Source organism: Electrona antarctica, assembly GCF_951216825.1.
Source record: "Electrona antarctica genome assembly, chromosome: 20".
Classification (NCBI taxonomy): domain Eukaryota; kingdom Metazoa; phylum Chordata; class Actinopteri; order Myctophiformes; family Myctophidae; genus Electrona; species Electrona antarctica.
Genome location: NC_136801.1, coordinates 42,154,628 through 42,171,988, shown reverse-complemented (window position 1 = coordinate 42,171,988; position 17,361 = coordinate 42,154,628). Strand labels below are relative to the sequence as shown.

General features: G+C 42.3%; 1 protein-coding gene across 1 annotated transcript in view; it reads right to left on the bottom strand.

The window, feature by feature from the left end:
- LOC306912631 (contactin-associated protein-like 2) overlaps positions 1-17,361 on the bottom strand; it is a gene marked incomplete at its 3' end in the record, with an annotated part of 274,755 nt that overhangs the window by 218,352 nt on the left and 39,042 nt on the right. The window contains exons 3-6 of the mRNA XM_079489000.1: positions 7,020-7,167; positions 3,821-3,873; positions 2,528-2,678; positions 1,009-1,193 (exon numbers count right to left, since the gene is read on the bottom strand). Of these exons, the coding sequence (XP_079345126.1) occupies positions 1,009-1,193; positions 2,528-2,678; positions 3,821-3,873; positions 7,020-7,167 (537 nt within the window). The remainder of the gene's footprint in view (positions 1-1,008; positions 1,194-2,527; positions 2,679-3,820; positions 3,874-7,019; positions 7,168-17,361) is intronic.

Genomic DNA, 17,361 nt, shown 5'->3' with positions numbered 1-17,361 from the left:
AACTGTCCACAGACCAAACTAACAATGATCCATTATGATCAAACTGTTCACAGACCAAACTAACAATGGATGGAGATACATTTTAAAGCAAAGACATGTATGCACACATGTCAGGGTTATTATTGTAGTCAACTAACACTAAACTAAATTACAAAAATCACTCATGTGAAGTGGCGAACGGGTTCAGAACTTCAGGCAGATACAGTACGTATGCTCGAGAGGTTTATGTGCATGTGCACCGAGGCCACAGCAGTGTTGGACATTAACAGTCCAAACAGGACTGGACATTAACAGTCCAAACGTCAAAACAGGTGGGCACTCTGTGCCCACCTGTTTTGAATTTGCACATAATGCAGGAGGCAGCAGGAGGTTACCTTACTGAAAACGAGCGCTCTCAAACTGACACTAATAATCATCTGCAAGGAATTTCTTGACAGGAAGTATCTCATGAAAGATGTCTATGATGGATTTTTATGAAACAAACACTTTGCATATAGAAATAATTCAAGCTTTTCGTGCAGCTGCAATGTTGGTGAGTTTGGCGTTAAATACAATCAGATAGGACTTTTCTGTTTGGATGTATAGACGCCTTATCAGACGACGTCACACTGATAAGAAACAGCATGCGCGCGCATAAAGGCAGCAGAAGAACACCACCTCTCATAAGATGTAATGGAAAAGTTCTAACTGCACTCACGTGTAAAAAATGCCCCATCAAACTTTCAGATGCTGTTTTTATCCCAGTGTGGAGGAAGAATGATTAGGATTTTTATTGTGATCTCTCGCCCTTGAAATATATAATCCATTGGTTTCTGTTGTGTTTGAACAATAATAGCAATTCAAAACAGTTGTCCTCAAAACCACACCTCCAGTCGCTGTCATAAGAACGGGAGGTGCGCTCATGATCACGGAAGCAGATCCACTCACCTCATAGTCCAGGTCCAGGTGGTCGAACTCTCCGCTGGTATCGAAGTGCTGTGTGTGCGTATCGAGTCCAGATCCACTCACCTCATAGTCCAGGTCCAGGTGGTCGAACTCTCCATTGGTCCTGAAGTGCTGTGTGTGCGCGTCGAGCGTGAAGTTGACGTTGCGTCGGTACCGTTCCATCACCACCGAGTGCCAGTGGGCGTCGTCCAAAAGGCTGCCCGTCATCACGGAGGTGTGGCCTAGGATGGAGCCGTGCTGGTTACTGCCTGTTGACGGACCAATGAGGAAAGAGGGGGAGGAGTTTACTGCCTGTCAATCAGCAGTGAGTGACACATATACAGTGACACCCGGTTTGAATGTTATTCCGACGATAATCACCAGTATGTTCTTATCAGACCATGCAATGTAACCAGCATGGACATTTTCTACATACTGCCTATACCGCAAACAGGCAGCTAGGAGACGCGGAAGTGAAATGACTGCCGTCGAAGCGAAAACAATGTGAAACTGCACCATACAACAACTTTGCTTTGTGTTTACTTACAGTACGTGGCCGGTTAAGACTGAGGATAGGGTTAGTTAGGGTTAGAGTTAGGGTTAGATTCAGGGACCTGAGGCCGATTCTACAAAATGTCTTCTAAGTCCTGACAGTTTTATGAAAAACCCTATGTTTCCCCCAAAAATATATGTAATTGGCCACCGACCCCCATCTGAAAATAAGGTGTTCCAGGGACCACCCAGAAGCATGGTCTTGAGATAAAGGCTGATGACGGAGATTAAATCATTATCTGATAACATCCAAAACCGCTATTCACTGCTAGAGTGATGTAGATGGTTTTTGCCATAAATTGCCATAAGCAAAACGAAGTGGCACACAGAAGAGACATGGTGAATAAACGTTTTTTTTAATTTATTTATTTCTTAATTAGGAAAAATCCTAATTTTTATCCCACGATTTTTTCACCCAGTGCCAATTATCTAATGTAATCATGGGCGCTACACTTCCTCTGCCAACCAGGGGGGGGGGGCAGCGGACTGACCTCATGCCTCCTTCTATGCATGAGGAGTCCAAGCTGCTTCTTTTCACCTGACAGGGGGGGAATTTCCCCGGCCAGACGTAGCGCGTGGAAGGTACACGTTATTCCGACCAGTTCCTTTCCCCTCCATCAGGCGCCCCAGCTGGCCAGGGGGAGGTAGTTTAGAGACCAGGATTACTGCATGTTTTTGTGAGGGTATCTACCCTAGGCTAGTGGACACAGGGAGAACATGATGGTATTGATGATGGTCTGAGGACCCAAACGTCTGCTCTGTGGCAGCTTTTTTTCCCTCCACCATATCACGTTTTGCACTTTTTAACCCATTTAGACATGAGACTAGATTCTACAAAATGTATTTTAAATCCTGAAAAAAAAAAAAGAGTATTTCATGTCAAGGACCCCAAATATTATATATATTTGGCTGCCGGACCACCATCTGAAAAGTTGTTGTTCCAGAGTCCCCCAAGAAGCAAAGATTTGAGTTAAAAAATTAGAACTTAAATAGCTAATGTATATCATAATCCTTCAGTGTGCGAGCCTCTTCTTCTTGCTACTGGACTTACCCAGGTTGATAGACAGCAGTAGTCTGGCCTTGTGCAGCTCCAGGGTGATGTAGTCTCCCTGCTGACCTTCTCCGTGAAGGATCACTCCGTCGCTCTCCGACGTCTTGAACTTCAGAGAGATCACGTCCTTAACGATCTTCATCTTCTTCACCTGCACGACAAACGGTTTTATTAAAAAAGAAAAAAGGTCAAACATCTCCGTGCAACTCCCGAGGGGATCGACCGTCTGCGAGATGTCGAGTGATGTTCAGGACTTCAGATGTTCCCCACTTAACTTAACACATTTAGGGCGGGAACGCATCCGTGTCGCTTTAGTGTTTAACCACTTCAATCATTATTTGAAACTTTAGCCGTTGACAAATATCAGATCTACAAGCTCGTAGCGCGGCAAAATGTGGTGAAAATGTAACCCCCTAACCTACTAGTGCAGTTGGTTCTCAACGTTTTGGGCTGGGGGACCCCCGGAAATGCTTTGGCCACGTCTCACGACCCCGCCCCCTAACCCACCCCAATACAAATTGACCTCTACAATAACCTCAATAATAGAGAAAATACATCATCAATAAATACAGAAACCAGATATAATTATTAAGGAAGGTTTATGCATGTACAATGTGTACTATATACCGTATGTAAACTCTTCATTTCCATTTCCAGTCATTCAGTTGCAAAATATTTGTTTTTATATATATACTCTGGGGACCCCCCCAAAATAATGTGGCGACCCCCAGGTTGAGAACCCCTGCACTAGGGGTCCAGGACCCCCTGTTGGAGACCCCTGATGTAATGCAATACACTGATACTGACATGTCACGTTTACCGTATTATGCTGTGTGCTTTTAAATCATAAATGTAACAAACTTCACTGTAAATATTATATGAATAGATGTTGCTAAATGTTTCATGTTGGATCTACGTGATCTGAAATTATCTCTAATTATCGCCCTACTTATTTCTGTTCTGATGATTAGCCCATTTTGGGCGGGAACCCCTTTAGGTGTAAGCATTATGTTATGCTTTAGCTATTGAAAAATAGCAGACCTACAAGCTTGTAGCGCGCCACTCGGTGGCGCGCTACGAGCTTGTAGGTCTGCTATTTTTGAAAAATCGAAGAACCACTCACATAGAAACAGCTTTTTCAGAAAACTGTCAGGATGTAGAAGACATTTTTAGAATCTGATCTCAGGTCAAAATGTGTTAAATGAAATAATTAGACCGTTTGTATATCTCATGATTAGAACACGAGTCGAGACATCTTGTCAAACACGATAGCAACAACAGCCCTAGGCCTACCTTGAAACGATACGAGATCACTGCCTGTCCGTCAAAGTTGATCACGTCAGACCCTGAGGGGGGAGAGAGAGAGAGAGAGAGAGAGAGAGAGAGAGAGAGAGACAGAGAGAGAGAGAGATAGAGAGAGAGAGAGAGAGAGAGAGAGAGAGAGAGAGAGAGAGAGAGAGAGAGAGAGAGAGAGAGAGAGAGAGAGAGAGAGAGAGAGAGAGAGAGTCAGTGTGGGGGTCAACCTGTGAAGTGTTTTTAATAACAGCCAATCACAACGAGATACGAGGAACGAGCTAGAGAAGAGAAATGAGAGGGAGAGAGAGAGAGAGAGAGAGAGAGAGAGAGAGAGAGAGAGAGAGAGAGAGAGAGAGAGATAGAGAGAGAGCTGTGAAGAATCCAAATCCAATTTTGTAGACAGGATCAACTGCAGATTTAGTCAACTAAAATCGTATCTTTAGTCGACTAAAACTACACCACATCACGTCAATGGCAGCCAATGAGTGAGAAACCTCTAGCATTGCGCGCACACGCACGTCGACATTTCAGCAAAAGCTAAGGTACGGCAAGTGTGGTTATTTGGTTATTTGACGGCTTTTTGGCAGATTTTCCTCATTTCGTAGTTATGTGAGGTTATTTGCCTATTTTTCCACAAAGTTCCACTTCATTTCATTTTATTATTTGTTTCCCCCTGGAGCCAATTAAGCTATGGCAGCTGCTACATACCCAATTGACGCCAATTGAAAGATCTTTCAAGATCCACAAATGATTTTGTTCTATGGCGATGCACTTTTGGTGTGAAGAAGAGCCTTGTGCTCCAGACATCACAACAGATCATTCTAGTGCAATAAAGATAATCTTAGACAGGCTTATGGCTGACCTCTGTGTTTTGTGCTGCAAGCTGTACTATATATTTTTTGCTAGTAACTTTTAACTGTGCATTTGTATTGTATTGTAACTGTTGTAACTTGTTGTACGGCGACCTTGAGTGCCCTGAAAGACGCCTTATAAATAAAGTGTATTATTATTGTTATTATTATCTGTCACATCGGAGCCCTCAGTGTGCGAGCGATTTTTTTTTCTTTAGATGGAGAGCTGTGTTTTCTAGTTTGTCATGTGTTTATGAGGTGACAGTACTTCATTAGACCCCTTGGTGTGGTTGTTATGTCATGTGTTTATGAGGTGACAGTACTTCATTAGACCCCTTGGTGTGGTTGTTATGTCATGTGTTTATGAGGTGACAGTACTTCATTAGACCCCTTGGTGTGGTTGTTATGTCATGTGTTTATGAGGTGACAGTACTTCATTAGACCCCTTGGTGTGGTTGTTATGTCATGTGTTTATGAGGTGACAGTACTTCATTAGACCCCTTGGTGTGGTTGTTATGTCATGTGTTTATGAGGTGACAGTACTTCATTAGACCCCTTGGTGTGGTTGTTATGTCATGTGTTTATGAGGTGACAGTACTTCATTAGACCCCTTGGTGTGGTTGTTATGTCATGTGTTTATGAGGTGACAGTACTTCATTAGACCCCTTGGTGTGGTTGTTATGTCATGTGTTTATGAGGTGACAGTACTTCATTAGACCCCTTGGTGTGGTTGTTGTGTCATGTGTTTATGAGGTGACAGTACTTCATTAGACCCCTTGGTGTGGTTGTTATGTCATGTGTTTATGAGGTGACAATACTTCATTAGACCCCTTGGTGTGGTTGTTATGTCATGTGTTTATGAGGTGACAGTACTTCATTAGACCCCTTGGTGTGGTTGTTATGTCATGTGTTTATGAGGTGATAGTACTTCATTAGACCCTTGGTGTGGTTGTTATGTCATGTGTTTATGAGGTGACAGTACTTCATTAGACCCCTTGGTGTGGTTGTTATGTCATGTGTTTATGAGGTGACAATACTTCATTAGACCCCTTGGTGTGGTTGTTATGTCATGTGTTTATGAGGTGACAGTACTTCATTAGACCCCTTGGTGTGGTTGTTATGTCATGTGTTTATGAGGTGACAATACTTCATTAGACCCCTTGGTGTGGTTGTTATGTCATGTGTTTATGAGGTGACAGTACTTCATTAGACCCCTTGGTGTGGTTATGTACAATGATATCTTCCCTTTGTATTTAGGGTTTCTTCCTGGAGGCTGAAACCTTGACAGTCAAAGGTGCCAATGAAAAAAAAAACTGATATAGTGACATCATAATATCATCCCCTCCCCTAACCCCTCCCCCTTTATCATACAACAACAGCTGTGGGTGCGGCTTCAGTTCAGGTGGATCACCACCCTTCACCACCCACCAGGCAAACCAGGCATACTTAATTGCCTGGTGGAGCGTGTCCTGTGTCACATAAAAACGACATTTTAACAACAACAACACTTTTTGGAAAAAAAAATCTTCCTCCTTATATAATAATAATAATAATAATAATAATAATAATAATAATAATAATAATAATACCTTATGATCATGTTTCAGGGTGGAAACAAATCACGGCACTCCATCTTTAACCCATTTAGGCCTGACCTCGAAATTTTAAAAAAATCTTCTAAATCCTCCAGTTTTCTGAAATAAATATTTTCACGATTTTTCAAAAATAGCAGACCTACTAGCTCGTAGCGCGCCACTCGGTGGCGCGCTATGAGCTTGTAGATCTGCTTTTTTCAATAGCTAAATTATAACGTAATGTATGTAACCACCAAAAGGGGTTCCCGCTCAAAATGGGTTAAAAAAACATCTGTGGCATCGGAGCCCTCAGTGTGTGAGTTGTATTTTATAGTCTTATATTGTGAGTGTATCTCAGCTACGACGGTTCAGGGTTACCAATGACTCTTAGCTGAAATATGCTAATCTGAATAACACAAGTTATTACTTAAGAATGCAGCACACGCATACACACAGATATGGTAAAACAAAAAAGTGCGCATGCACGCACACACACACACACACACACGCTCACACACACAGGAAAGACACGCGTGGGTCGTGACACCAGTAATTTATCCGGAACCTTAATTGAAAACTGTTATCAAAATCAATTTGGCAGCTTTTAATAGGATGGTCGTTGGAGAGGCTGGAAGAGTCAGTTCACTGAGAGAGAGAGAGAGGTGTGTGTGTGTGTGTGTGTGTGTGTGTGTGTGTGTGTGTGTGTGTGTGTGTGTGTGTGTGTGTGTGTGTGTGTGTGTGTGTGTGTGTGTGTGTGTGCACTATACTCACAGTAGTAACATCCATAGAGCTCCACTCTCAGTCCGATCCGGCCCTCCTCACTCCAGTCCAGAGGGATCAGCCTGAGGAAGCGAGCCACCAGGGGGCGCCGCAGCTCGTGGCGGACGGCACTCTCTGAGTTGGAGTTCCCTGAGAAGGCCTGTAGGGGGAGACGCACGCACGCACGCACATGCACACCGCACGCACACGCACGCACACGCACGCACGCACGCACGCACGCACACACGCACACGCACGCCACACACCACACACCCTTTAACCATTTATTTATGTCCACACAAAGGTTATGCATACAAGGACACAAATATTGTAGGTGCATTAAAGTTACACATCTGCAAAATCATGCCATGTGTTTTCATGATACAACCGGCATGTCACTCAGTACTCTATGAGTAACAGCGTCTCCGCCAGTCTGTGCGTATGCCCTAGGCTGCCAAATATAAAGACAAATAGTCTGCACCTAGGCCTGGGCCGTGGCTCAGTGGTCCAGGCACCTTGGCCGGTAGTCCAAGTCTGGCAGTGTGCCGCGGGTTCGACTCCCGATCCCAACGGCCCCTACTGCATGTCACCCCCCATCTCTCTCCCCATTTCCTGTCAGCCTACTGTCTGTCCCTCTATACAAAATATATATAAAATAAAGGCGAAAGCCACAAAAAATAAAAAAGAGTCTGCACCTATAGCCCAGCTCTGAGATGTTATGTAGAAGTGGTTGGTATTTCATGACCGTGGTCATAAAGGCTTCCTCTAGGCTGTGGTCAAAGTTCCAGGCTATCTCTGATACAGACACTTCTCTGGACTCTTCATCGACCACAACAATATCTGGTGTATTAGCTGTCAGAGATGTAACGGTATCTGGGTTATCACAGAGTTGGAGCATGGATGAAATGACCCTGGAATGTTTGTACATTCTCACCGAAGATGCATATTATATTCATGACACACACACACACACACACGTTACATTTAGAAGGCCTGTGGGGCAAACCAAGAGTACGCTTAGACTGGCGAAGAGTATCTCTTTTGATCCCTTACAATGTTTTAAATGATGAATATCAACCGTTGCCCTCCATGAGGCGGTTTAGAGTCCCTACAAAGAGTGCCACGATTTTTTTTCCACCCTAAAACATGATCATCAGGTATTATTATAATATAAGGGGGAAGAACTTTTTCCAAAAAGTGTACAGTAGTTAAAATCATGCTTTTATGTGGACACGCCCACCAGTTCATTAAGTATGCCTGGTTTTGCCTGGTGGTGGATCACCACCGATCCACCTGAACTGAAGCCGCACCCACAGCTGTAGTTGTATGATAAAAGGGGAGGGGATAGGGGAGGGGCTGAGAGTGTGGTGTCACTATTTTACTGTTTATTTCATTGGCCCGTTTGACTGTGTCATAGAAATTTAGACTGCAAACATATAATAATACCCCTTTATTGCACTCTGATGTTATCTTATCTGTGACACCCCTGTGGTGCTGGTTGGTTACTTTGTTACTGGCCCAAATTCCTCTGGGCTATGTTGGGGGATGTCTCTTGTGGGAGTGGAGACTATAAAGGCTGTGGCCTTATGTTTACTCAGAGAGTCAGACTGGGGTCTTCCGATGCATTGAATTGGTCATGTAAGTTCCTGACTCCTTACTCGAGTAAAATCCTAATACTTCCAAACTATGAATCCTTGTGTTGCCTCATTATTATGTCTTCCTGAGCATGTGTCCCACAGATTGCCATAACATTTTGGAGGTTCCACCGAGATGGTGTGCTAAATGCTGGACTTGGCGGTCGTCGGCTTGGTGAGTAAGTTCATTCTTTCGGGCTGGGCCGACGACGTGCGCAAGTGAGTATATGGGTGTCTGTTTGGATGTTCAGAAAATGAGGTATTGCTTTTATTCGGGGTTTTAAGGTATTAGTGATGAAATTTGGTTGTGATCACGATAGGCATTTTTTGATGGCCTATTTAAAAGAGGGAAACGGAAGTTTTGCCTTTCATGTGCATGCCATGAGAGACGGAGGAACAGTGTTTGGTTGGTTGAATGACTCAAGATGGTTAGACAAGGAGGTCTGACAAATGGTACCAGTGTACGTTGGGAAAAAAGAATAGTCTATTCAATAAATCACTCATTACGTTGCCTGCTGTCTAAAGAGGGGGAGAGATCCTGCCTTAGGGTATCCTTGTTGTTTTATGAAGCAACAAAAATTGGCTAGCCAGAGTGTGTGTGTGTGTGTGTATTGTCCTAAGTCCTAAGTGTATGTCTGTGAGTGTTAAATGTATGGGGAAAAAAAAGGGAGACAAGTTGTCTTGCCTAAACTTCGTAGCTACTGAGAAGGGGGGTTGATCCTCGCCTTATACTAGGGTACCTTTGCTAAGAGAAGCATAAAACAATTGTGAAGCGCTATGTATGGATATATCATTTGAAAATGAATGTGAATGGTCTGTCACGAAAACTGATTGAGTGTAGAATGGAGTGTTCTGCCTGTATGTGAGTGTGTGAGAGAGAGGCAGACAGTGTGAGACAGAAAAGAAGTGTGAGAGGAAATTGTGAAAAAGGGATGTTAAATAGTTAACAGCCTAGAATGAAAATGAAGATATGAGAATTGATATAGAGATATATTAAGGTAAAGTAATATGATTCTCGAGACGAGAAAATGGAAATAGTTCCAAATAGGGATAAAAATAAGGAAGTGAATACAGTATGTGTATGGAGTACATATGTCTCAATGTATACTGTTTGAAAGCGTGAGTGTACACATGTGTATGAGTGAAAATGCTCAAACTTGTGAAGAACATTTTTAGGGCCTGGAGAGGATATTTAGGTGCATTATGTACAGTTTCTGTGTCGAAATGTGGGCTAGAGTAGTCAACAGGTGAAATGGTAGTCAAAATAGTTTAATCTATTACCTCACTCAGTTATCCTGAGTGTGGGGCTAAAGTAGCCTTGATGAAAGAGTAGCATCGATGACTGGTTTACTAGTTATCACTTCATTTTGATCAAGTGACTGTCTAATATAGACTTATTTATCCTTAACATGGCATGGTAGCTAGCCCCTGAGGGCTGTACGGTTCCCTTCAAGGGGAGTTGTCGTGAAATTTAAAATGTAGAAAGAATTTAATCTAAATTCCCCAGGCAGGCCATGCCCTGATTGATATTAAAAGTTAGTTTAAGTGTTTAAAATTAAGTGGCTCTTTAGTTCCTAGAGAAGTGAGCCTTGCTAAGCCATGCACCATGCAGTATAGGAGGCTATCGCCTGTTTTCTGTAATATACGCAGCTTGATGTATAAGTATGCCCCTGGATATTCATGTTGTAAATCGCTCTGAATTAAGAGCGTCTGCTCAATAGTAAATTGGACAGTGTGACAGTTAGTGGAGTGAGATTGAGATAAAGATTACTTGAGACTGAAAGAAAGTTTTTTAAAATGACAGATCTACTGCGTGCGCGCGAACCTAGTTATTATAAGCACGTTGTTTAATTGTAGACAGATTGGAGAAAAGAAAAATGCCAAACAGTATGGTAATGTTAAAATGTTTAAGGTAAAACAGAATGGATAGGTAAGATTAGGATAGGAACACCGAATAGGCCGAAAATATTACAGAGCAGTGTATGCAATCAATGCATTCAAAAGAGCTGAATCATTTACCACCTACAGTATATTGCGTCCTTTTTACCCCTAGGCCAACTCGTAGTGTTAGGGTTAATTTAAGAACGTAAAATGTGCTGGGGGAGTAGTAGAAGCTCCAAGCCGTCGGCTTGTAAAAGCAGAAAAGGCAGAGAATGTGAAGTATTTTACCCCAGGTGGGTCGCAAAACGCCTGGGGTAGTGTTTTGTTGTCAGTATAGGGAGAACCAGCTGGTGTTCTATTTAAGGACTTAGGAAAAAATGTAGTGTAAGTCATAAGTATACCCGGTTTGTGTTGGGTTGTAATCTACAGTATGTCTTAAAGTGTAATCTACAGTAGGCCTATGTCTTAAAGTATATACAGATTTGTAATTCTGAAAGTCCAAATAAGGCATAAAATAAAATGAGTATGCCCACATGCTGATAGCTTGTGACGGTGATTGATTTGATGACATTATTTGAAGGACAGGAACCCAAAAGTTAAATATGGAATAGAATATAGCAGCTATAATTGCAAACTTTAGTGTACAGTGGATTGCAATATTATGCAAAAATAAATGTACGGCTGTCGACAACACCTCATCCTGTTCCGTTGGAAAGAGGGTACCACATGGACGGGTCCAAACTACTGGTTTTGTTTTTTCCAGTATGAGGGGGCAACTCTGTGTCAGGGTTGAGAAGAGAACGAACTGAACATTGGACATTGGTCACTAGCATTGGACATTGATGCACTGACATTGCAAACAGTGATGGGGGATCACTGGACAATGATACGATCGGAATCTGAAGGAAACAAAGATTCTTGAATCGGAATCCCGACATGAAGGAGTACGCGTTGGTGACAACTGAATGAGAAAAAAGATGTGCTATTTTTGTGGCTGATTGTGTTTCTCTCTGCAGTATGGTGGAGGGGTGAGGTGAAGCTGACAGGTGTACATTGGGATCGAATGATAGTGAGTAGCTACAGAGTTGCATTTGTTCCACTTATGGCTGCTATAAAGAAAAAATAGGTTGTATTTACTAAAGTATAGTAGTGATAAATACTGTGATCTCACTGACAACTGGCAAACTCTTAAAAACAGAGTTTGACTTTTTGTGTCCCATGCAGGACGTAAAATTATCTTATCAGTAAACAAAGGGATTTCCAGCTGTTTCAGGGCACTTATCTAAGTTCCTGTGACATGGTCAATAAAACCCCCTTCTGGGAATAGACGTTTAAGTGCTGCCAAGAGGCTTCATTCGGCTAAAAATTCAGACCAAGGTATAGTGAAAGTACAAGTTAATTTAGTTTAATTAGTGGTGCCGAAGTTATGAGTGGTTTTAGCAAAAAGGTCTATTGATTACATGGCTGTTATTGATGTATTGGCTGTATGAGTTAAATTTAAGACATACTGTACTGATGTAACCTGTTTACATGATCAGATTGTGATCAAGCTTTAGGAGTAGCCTATTGTCAAGGAATTTGGGTTGACCTGGTTGAACCTTCCAAGAAGGCCCAGGGCAGCTGTGTTTCTTATCTCTATGATGGTAGGCCAGCTGTGTTTTGATTAGCCTGGGGAGGGTGATGCTATGGGTGATGCTATGTTGAGAATGTAAAGGCATACTATGATCAGCTGCACAGGGTCAGATACTACAATACTAATACATTGGTGGAGTTCAATAGTAGGCCTATAGTACTAGATAAGTGAGAGAGATCATTGAATCACTTCAGCATGTGTGTGCAGTAATTACGCTCACTCAAATAAGAAGGACAGTTAAGATAGAATAATTCTTAAAGAATGTCCTGAAGGTCATGATCAAGGTAAAATCTTAGAGGTTGAAATGGTGTAAAATCAGTCAATCTCTACATTATATTGGTTAGAGAATTAATTAGGATGCAAGTTCAGTATATTGCAGGCATAGTTTTGTTAAATAACAATTGATTTGAGTAGTATTTATAATGATGCATGACAGTTTGGTTGACGCTATATTGTGCTATACTCTTGTCTTCAAGACCGGTAAATTTGAATTGATAAATTGAATGTGTGTCACAGATGAGATGAGATGAGATTCAACGGATTGTCAGTGTACAGTACAAGCAAAGTACAGCGGAAAGTATTTTCGCATCTCACCAATAGTGCGAACATATCAGTAGGGTGATACATTAATAAATAGGGCTACAGTAGTAGGAGCAGGTATGAGCTGAATAAGGATTTGAGCAGGAAGAGAAGAACCCATTGACAAAATAGGTCATATTGTGATCTATTCTTTGGACGCCCCAAGGTGGAGTATCATATTGATAAGTCATCACACATTGTTCAATTATCTACAAATACAGAAATAGGAGTGCTATATGGTGTATTTAAATCAGGACAAAGAAGGGTTTGTTTTCGAGGGACGCCTTGAAACAAACAAAAGTATGTAAGAGTGTACTAAAATTGTTATGTTTCCTGTATGAATATTCTGATCCAAGTTTTCTTAGGTTCATGGTGGAGCGATCCAGATTTGCATGGTGTTACTAACGAAATTGACTAATCCCTGACGGAAATTGAAATTGTGCATGTGTGCATGTGCGCCGAATATCTTGCTGTGTTTGCAGAAGTCATTGGATTTGGAAGTCAAAATCTGTGAGTATTACGTGGGTAAGTTATGCAACAACTTGATGTTTCCTGGTGGAATAATTGAGCATAGGAGGATGTTCTAAATCATGTTCTGTTGCAGTTATGCGATTAGTTCTGAACAACGGTATTGTTTGATGATGCCATACTAAAGAGACATATAAGAATGTGTTCAGAGATAAGATATCTACGCAATAGATAGTTGCACAAACACACATATGCTTACTGAGAGTTAGAGTTGTACGTTAGAGCTGAGCATAGCCTGGTTGAGTCAGAAAGGGCATTGAGAAGTGGTGGACTAGCAGTAAATGAAATTCGATAATACACGTTATTGCTGCTGTAACTACGTAGTATTGAGTCCACCATCAACATTGAAATTAGTAGTAATGTGACTGTATCTGAGCTGGAGATGACATAGCGAAGGAAATGTGATCCAGGTAGAGTAGGGCTTTTCAATGGTGTTGTAGTTTTTTTCTTTCAGCTCCATAATAATGAGAAGAGTCGTGTTGGAATAACATGACGAATGATGAAGTGGATCTGATGACATGGCTAAGTATCGTTTGGGGATGATATGGAATATGTATTATGAGAAGTTGTCAATTAAGTCAACTAACTAAGGTCCACTTAGATGCGGAGTCGGGTTGAATGAATGATAGTATGTATAGACTGGTTTATGAATGAGTTAATTTTGGTACTTACATTTCCGTGTTTAAGAGACAGTTGTGTTACATGATCAAGCCAAAGCTTATTATGCCTACCCTTGTTGAGATAACACAAGGTAATAATGTGCCAGCTGATTGTTGTGGACAGAAGATAAGTACGATTGATTAATGCAGGTTAAGTTCAAGACCCGACTTAACCTACCCATAATAGACCAGGGGTTGCTGTGACTGCTCCTGCAGGCTGGGGGCAATGCAGGCATGCCCACGGAGCGGGACCCGTGATTTATATAAGGTCAGGGGCCATCTCGAATGAATGCCCGGCTCCGGTTAGGTGTGGTTAATGACATATTACTCGCATTGGTTTTCTTTTATTTTTCAGATATATGATGATGTACGCTGATGTCCCTATGGGGGATCAAGTGCTGTTAGCACTCTGGGCTCTGAATCCTGCGATCATGTGCTCGGGAGCCGTTTCTGAATGATGTTGCATCACCTGTGCGGTGACAATTTCTGGTCTTTTGGAAGGCTGTGACGTGTGCAGTTCCGTCAAATGGCCGATCTGCAAGCTCACGACATGTCTGGAGCTTGTGGATGTAATGCACATTGGTGCTTTGAGCTCTGTGAAAGAGCTACTTCCGGTTTGGATTGCTCTGTGCGGTGTGGACCACATGGCACCTGCAGTACACTGTCTGTGATGTGTGCAAAGTGGACAGTTCTGAACGGACATTTTCTGGTGCTGAGATGTTTTTTGGTCTGAGGGCTACAACGTTTTGCTGTATGTTTAATTTGGCTTTGCCTTGTTTTGTTTGTTTTGTTTGAAACTATTGTACCACTGTGTATCGTAGGCCTTGTGTGCGGTCGCTCTATGATGAGGGCCATGTAGGAATTTTCCCTGTTTGTCTAACCCATTGGGTTCCAGGTTTTTTGCCTACATCTGCGATGTACTGATAAGTGGTGTTTAGGGGTTTTTAAATGTTTAAAAGTGGGGTAATGTCATAGAAATTTAGACTGCAAACATATAATAATACCCCTTTATTGCACTCTGATGTTATCTTATCTGTGACACCCCTGTGGTGCTGGTTGGTTACTTTGTTACTGGCCCAAATTCCTCTGGGCTATGTTGGGGGATGTCTCTTGTGGGAGTGGAGACTATAAAGGCTGTGGCCTTATGTTTACTCAGAGAGTCAGACTGGGGTCTTCCGATGCATTGAATTGGTCATGTAAGTTCCTGACTCCTTACTCGAGTAAAATCCTAATACTTCCAAACTATGAATCCTTGTGTTGCCTCATTATTATGTCTTCCTGAGCATGTGTCCCACAGATTGCCATAACAACTGTCAAGGGTTCAGCCTCCATGAAGAAACCCTAAATACAAAGTTAATAGACCATTGCACATAAAAACGACTCCAGGGTGTCTAATGAAGTACTGTCACCTTATAGTCACATGAAAAACTGGAAAAATACAGAAATTGTGGCACTCCATCTTTAAGAAAAACAGACAAAATAACTATTTTGTACATCATTCTGTCTGTTTCTGTGATGTTTGTCCTGCAATGTCTATCGTTTGACGTGTCGTATTATAGTATCGTATCAGCCGGAGAATCGGAGCGACAGGGGCGGTATTTCAGTCGCTGTTGTGACGAAAAGATAGCTGAGCCAGAAGGCAAAGCTCTCCGTCTATAGCTCTGGCATGGAATTCTGTTTAAGTCAACATTTACTGTCCCTCATTTAGCCGTGTCAATCTCTGTTGACTCCTTTTTTTTATTTATTAAATTGTTATCCCTCGATTTTGTAACCCATTTTTTCACCCCTGTGCCAATTATGGAAGGAACACGTTATTCCAACCAGTTCCTTTCCCCTCCATCAGGCGCCCCGGCTGGCCAGGGGGAGGCAGTTTGTTTAGAGACCAGGATTACTGCATGTTTTTGTGAGGGTACCTACCCTAGGGGACACGGGGAGAACATGCAAACTCCGCACAGAAAGGCCCTTTCACCAACCCCGCCTCAGGTATGGGCACTGATAACGCGGAGGAGGAAACACGCCACCAGCACCCACAGCGCCCCGAGCGGGAATCGGACCCAGGACCTTCTAGCTGTGAGGCGACAGCACTACCAACTGTGCCACCGTGCCCCCCTCTGTTGACTCCTTAATCTGCTTTCTCTTGGTATCCTGTTCTTGTTTTGCCTTGAGGCAATATTGTTTTAGTCCAGATGGTCTTATCTATTGACCTCGAGTGGAGGTTACAGTGAGTGGCCATAGCTGAGTGGTTAGTGAGCCTGCCTGGAGAGCCAGAGCCCCTGGTTGTGCCGGTACGATTCCAGGCCAGGTCAGCCAAGTGTGGATGTGTGTCCCTGAGCAAGACTCTTAACCACAAATCTCTCCCCGAGCACCGTAGAATCCAATGGCTGCTCCCAGTTTATTGGGTAAAATGCAGAGGAAGAATTATAATGTGAGAAAAAACACCCCAAAGGATTGGGGATTATTCTATCTTTTTCTGCTTCTGTATTCTAGGGTCTTATTTCTTGTTTATTCTTGCCTCAGCTGTGGAGTATTCGGAGGGTATATATGGAGACAGCAGAGGTTACATTTATCACGTCGTGTCAGTTTGACTCCATTTACTTTGAGTAAAGTGGCTCATATTTTGAAGTCTGAATTCCCGTATTGCCCTCATTGTTTCTATTATGTTTCGCATTGGGTCTATTACAGCATGTGAGCATTCCTTCCTATATACAGATCCTGCATTCACAGCTTTCATCGATTCATAATGAAGTGTGGGTGACGTGTGGAACCGCATCCAAACACACACCCAGAACCATCAGTATATCACTGTGCCGACCTGTGAAACAGCTTGATTGCGAACGCAGTGAGCACTAACTATAGAAGCTGGCCTTGTCTGTCTGTCTGTCTGTCTGTCTGTGTCACGCTGTAACACCACCGGCCCGCCACCAGAGGGCGCAGCTGTACACACAACACACACACACACACACACACACACACACACAAATTAACTTTAAAAAAAACTTTAAAAAAACTTAAAAAAGAAAAAACTTCAAACAAATAAAACACACACGCACGCACACACACACACACTAAAAAATAACTTAAAAAAGAGAACTTAAAAAAAAAGTAAGTAATTTATTCTAATTCGTTCGCTTCCCGCGTTTGCGCGTCTTACTTGTATCTAGCAGTGGTTTTCAACCTTTGTCTTATCAAGGCCCATTAGCCTATATATTCAGCATTTGAGCCACGGACCAGGACCACCATTTGATGACATTTAGCCTCTCAGACCCCAAAACTGAAGAATATTTTGTTATCGTTTGATAAAACAGTTCCATGCTGTATTTATGTTGGTACCATAGGAGAGATAACAGGCAAACGTTGATCAAAATGACAATTATTTGACATTATCTAATTGTGTAGACATCTTGTAAATTAAGTAATGGAGATGTTTATTTAACAATAAT